General features: G+C 50.2%; 1 protein-coding gene across 1 annotated transcript in view; it reads left to right on the top strand.

The window, feature by feature from the left end:
* The window catches only part of TUBGCP2 (tubulin, gamma complex associated protein 2), a 33,806-nt gene extending 29,912 nt beyond the window's left edge, over window positions 1-3,894 (top strand). Inside the window, exon 17 of the mRNA XM_010143095.1 lies at window positions 3,787-3,894. Coding sequence (XP_010141397.1) covers window positions 3,787-3,892 — 106 coding nt within the window. The 3' untranslated portion in view covers window positions 3,893-3,894. The remainder of the gene's footprint in view (window positions 1-3,786) is intronic.
* The last annotated feature ends 1,070 nt before the right edge of the window (window positions 3,895-4,964 follow it).

Raw genomic sequence — 4,964 nt, 5'->3', positions numbered from 1 at the left:
TGTCCCAGCATGGGCGAGAAGTGGGTGGTGGCGGGCAGAGCGGCAGGGCAGCAGGCACGAGCGAAGGGGATGGCAGCTCGTCCCAGGCAGCAAGTGAAAAAAGGCACGTTGCATCTGTCCCAGGTGGCCAGCAGAAAAGGCGCGCGGTTTCTTCCTGCATGCAGTTCCTAAAGCAACACTGTCCCGTCAGAAAAACCCCACAGCCAGGAAGACGTGCTGGTGTACAGGGGCAGAACACTTTAATTGGTTTGCGTCATCATCCATCACTAAAAGCCAGCCCTGTTTATCTTGAACCAGGACAAGCTTTCCTGCGGGATGTAGAGGTTATTGGATCGAGCCCTGGACTCTGCAGCAACAGATACCCAAGGACCAGAGCACAGGCGGCTACCATCCAAAATAACACACGTGGCAGGGAGATTGTCTCTTCTTATGAAAGATAACCTTTTGATATGACCACTTTTCAAGGGTTGTACTCGACATGTAACAAAGATTACAAAGTATCCCTTTTATTCATAATCCTGGTATTGTGCTTTTATTTATTTGGTCCTGGTCAATATTTGTCATGGTTTAGACCTGGCTGGCGACTAAGCACCACGCAGTCACTCTGTTTCTCCAGGAGGTGAAACTACTTAAGGGTCAAGACAAGGGACGAGGGAGGGCTCACTCACCTCTTAACAGTCACAGGCAAAAGACAGTCTCAACTAGCAGAAGTAAAATCAATTTAATTCAAAGAACAAAAGCGTAACCAAGTCACGAATTGAAGTCAGAGTAGAAGAGTAAGAGAAACAACCGGCTCCTATCTTCCCCCCTCCACTCCTTCCTCCTGGGCATGGCTTTGCTACGTTCTCTCCCTCACCGACACAGGGGAGGATGCAGGACAGGGGGTGCAGTCAGTCTTGGTTCCCTCCATACGGTTTCTACCGCTTGCTCTTCTTCACAGGAAACAATTCTCACAATTTCCTGCAGCCAAGTGGCTTTTCTCCCACAAGAGGCAGTCCTCCATGGGCGGCTCTGGCTCATGTCGGGGTCTTCTGCTTTTATTGGTTCTCCTAGCGCAGAGCTGTCCCAGCATCGATCTTCCTCAGAGTCACAGCCTTGTACGGGATCTCTGCATCGCGGGGCTCTCTGCAGCCCAACCATTTTCCCCCCAGTGCTCTCTAGGGACTGCAGGGTTCCAGCCTGCCCGCTCACCACGGACCAAAGGGAAGTAGCTGTACTGGCGTGTCTCACCAACCTCTTTCTTGCTACCTTTGGTGACCCCGTGCTTGGTATTGCAGGGTTGCTTGTCCTTCTGCCCTACCCCTTCCGAAACAGAAGAAAGCTCCAAAACCAAAAAGGGCGTTCCCAGACTGGTTTCCCGTCTTGAATATGTTTGTTTGCGGAGGTGCTGACTGGTGCAGCCTTGGCCGTCAGCGGGTGTGAATTGCAGACGGGGGAGCTTTTTCAAGAAGCTTCTTACAGGGGCCACACTAGCAGCCACATCCCCCACTACCAAAACTGCCAAACAAAAGGCGGCAGCTTCCTTCCCCGCTACCAAAACCGCACCAAATCCTCAACCACCACAACGGTGGTTTGCAGTACTCGGTTTACAGTACTGAGTAACTGAGGCACAACCATTGTGTTTGTAGCACAACGAAAGATGAAGATCCAGGCGGTTTCCTTCAAAATGGTGAAGGCCGCATACCACACACAGATCGTCAGCGTGCTGAAGTCCTGGTCAGGTGCCTTGGCTCCTTCGGTAGCAGTGCTGACAGAGAATCTCCAGAGTCACTCCTCCACATCCCCGTAGTGAGAAGGAGAAGAATTACAGCATAGAGGACTTTGTCGGAATGGCTACTGAATTCCAAAACTTAGAAACCTTGCCCGGCAAGTGCTGTTAGCATGCCTCGAGGATCCCTCCTTTACCAGTCTGGAGGAGACAGCGACGGCTGAGCTTAGAGTAAGACTGGTAGGATGTACGAAGTGATGTAAACCTCAGCAAATAGCAGTTGCAGCCACGAAACGAGAAACTGAAGTGTAAGCGGAGTTTGAAGAAGCACCAAACAAATTCTTAAGAGATAGTTATCAAAAATCATTTAACCCTAAAATTGTAGCTGAAAGAGAGCAAATAAAAATCTGCAATTCAAGAGGGTTGATGTAAAGCAGCTTTAGAAATAGAACATAACCTCAAAGCAAGGATGTGAGTGAGTCCTGGCCTTATATTTGAATCAAAGTTTGGTAAATATGCCTGCCTCAAAGAGATAGTTATCAAAAATCATTTAACCCTAAAATTGTAGCTGAAAGAGAGCAAATAAAAATCTGCAATTCAAGAGGGTTGATGTAAAGCAGCTTTAGAAATAGAACATAACCTCAAAGCAAGGATGTGAGTGAGTCCTGGCCTCATATTTGAATCGCAGTTTGGTAAATATGCCCGCCTCGGTGTCGAGTTTCCTTCGTACAACACTTAGAGGACAAAAGAAATGTAAGCCTTTAAAGCAGGAGAGGACAACAGAGAAATTCCATCTGTGGAGGCTCAGTTTTCTGCAGTCACCAAAAACTGTCAAGGAACAATTTGTTGCTGTTCGTGTAAGGTTGTTAAGCAACGTGAAACTCAAATGTTGTGCCTATTAACTTACTATTGGAGCAATTTAATTTGAGAAATTAAGAGAGTGACTTTTGTGTGATTCACAGACGTACACTGACTTGCTTAGTATTCACGTGGCACGTGGTTTTAAGAGCTGCACGTGTCTCCGTTGGCTTGGCAGCGCGAAGGTCTGCTGACGGAGGGTCACAGCCGGGTGGTTTTGGATTGTCGGGAAGACAAGGTTGTGTGTGGTATTGCTGGTACTGCCTGCTTTGGAGAGGGTTTAAAAGGACAAGCAATGCTTGTACTTTTGGTTGATCGTCTTCCAACCAGTTGCTCATCTTCTTGAACCACGAATCTGTGTGAAGCATACTTGTGGTAGCAAGGAGGTGGTGGTAATGGAAACTGCAGCATTGCACGGTAGTGGCCATGGATGACTAATAAATTAATAATAATAATGCTAATTAATGCCTGAGTTTGATGGTGGTGAGCTCTGGTGTTAAGGAGTGTGGGAAGTGTCTGGGAAGGTGCGGAGACTGAGGAGCTCTCACCCCTGGTGCCTTGTCCCCAGCTGACGTGTGGTCCCAGAGAAGCAGCTATTAGCAACTGATCCTTCCTGGTGTATTTTGTGTACCTGTAAAGGACAGGTGAGGCTTAGCCTGTTTCGAGGGATGAGCGCAGAAAAGGTGTCAACACCTGCGGTGCAGTGCAGATGTCCCTTCTTGCTCTGAACAAGCCACTGTGTCTACCTAGCCTGGGGCGGTCCCGTGCCAGGATCTCAGGCCTGGAACTTGCTGTGGTGTGGCCGCGTTCAGCCGATGCCTGGGAGAGGTTTCTCCTCTAGGAGCCACGGCTGGGTAAGAGCAAGGCTGTGCTCAGCGGGACGGGCCGAGGGAGTGCAGCTGCTTGAGAGGTTCATGTTGCGGTGCAGACCCGCTTGCTGCAAGCATCTTCTGCCTCTTCCTGCAGCAAGACTTGCTTTGGCTTTGTTTCACGCCCCTCATTTCAACCAACTTTGTCCTAAAATTCATCTGACCGTGTAAAAGAATTTAGGTATTTTTGGAAGCCCTTCCTGCCTGTGAGTGCCTCAGCAAGCACAAGCTCTGCAGCACTTGCAGCACTGAGTCCTTGGGTGCCCTTGTCAGTGGCTTCTGCTTGCTGTGTGCTGTTCTTGGGCGGCACTGAGCCAGCGGGCTGCCAGAACTTCTGCTTTTGTCTCTCAGGTTGGACTTCAACGGGTTCTACACGGAGCGCCTGGAGCGCATGTCTGCTGAGCGCAGCCAGAAGGCAGCTCCCCTGCTTCCCTGCCTGGCCATACCTGCCCCGTGAAGCCCGGCTGCTGACCCTTTCAGCCGCCTCCTCTTCTGCACCAGCAGGGAACCAGACGCTCACTTCAAGCCTCTACATTGACGGTATGATCTGGAAACGAACCATAAGGGTTGTCCCAGAGAGACACGGGAATATTCAGTCTCCTCAAATGTATGTAATAGATTTTCTCTTCTGAGAGGCTTTGGTTACGTCCTTTTTTTTTTTAACTACATTGTAAAGTGATGTATATGTGTGTTGTAAAGTAAATAGATAAATAAAAAGTCGGGGGGGGTTGACTGTTACAGGAACTCAGAGTGCAAATTAGTCTTTCAGGTGAGTAAATTTTCGTCTGCTCGCAGAGACCTGGCTCAGCTGCCCGTGCAGCGTTATTGTGGCAGGAGAGCCTCCTTGCGGGGTTTCTGGGACGGAGCTGATCAGCTGCTCCAGGGTCTGCAGCTGGTGAGCAGGAACATGACGTTCACATCATACTGACTCTGTGAAGCCATGAAGATTGCTTGAGCCAGTTTGGAAGGGTGTGGTAGAGGGGGGAAAGAAGAAAAATGTCTCCCAGGAACAAGTAACCAAGACACGTGCCAGAGACCCAGAGGCGTCAGTGCTGAGTGTGTGAACCTGGGGAGATACGCGAGGACTCTGGACACAGGGCCGAGTGCTCCTGTTAGTGACCTGTCCTCCTTCTCCCTCACTTCTTCCTTTGCAAGGACCTTCTAGAGGGCATTACGGGGAAGAGCCAGGTTCCCTTTGCTCTGGTGGCCTGAAGCTGGTATTTCAGCTTGGCAGAGGATGGAGACCACCAGTCCTGGGGGACTGAATTCCTTCATCTGAAGTTTGAGGTTGAGGACCGAGACCTCAGTCAGCATCATCTGGCTGTTCCGGGAAAGGACGTCTGCAGCTCACGGGGAAGGGAAAGCCTCCTGTTCCCCTCACCAAGGTGGCCTCTCAGTCCGGGAAGGCTTGGATAAGTGGACCTGCTCTTTCTGTTTAGTTTCTGTGGATCTACAGGACTTCACAGCCTGTCTCAAGCTCGAGGTGGAGAGGTAGAGGGGCCCAGGTCCCTGGACAAAGCTGCTCACCT

Source organism: Buceros rhinoceros, unplaced genomic scaffold (genome assembly GCF_000710305.1).
Source record: "Buceros rhinoceros silvestris isolate BGI_N320 unplaced genomic scaffold, ASM71030v1 scaffold1289, whole genome shotgun sequence".
In the NCBI taxonomy this organism is placed as follows: Eukaryota; Metazoa; Chordata; class Aves; order Bucerotiformes; family Bucerotidae; genus Buceros; species Buceros rhinoceros.
Note: the sequence above shows the minus strand (reverse complement) of the source record. Positions and strands in the feature narration are given on the sequence as shown.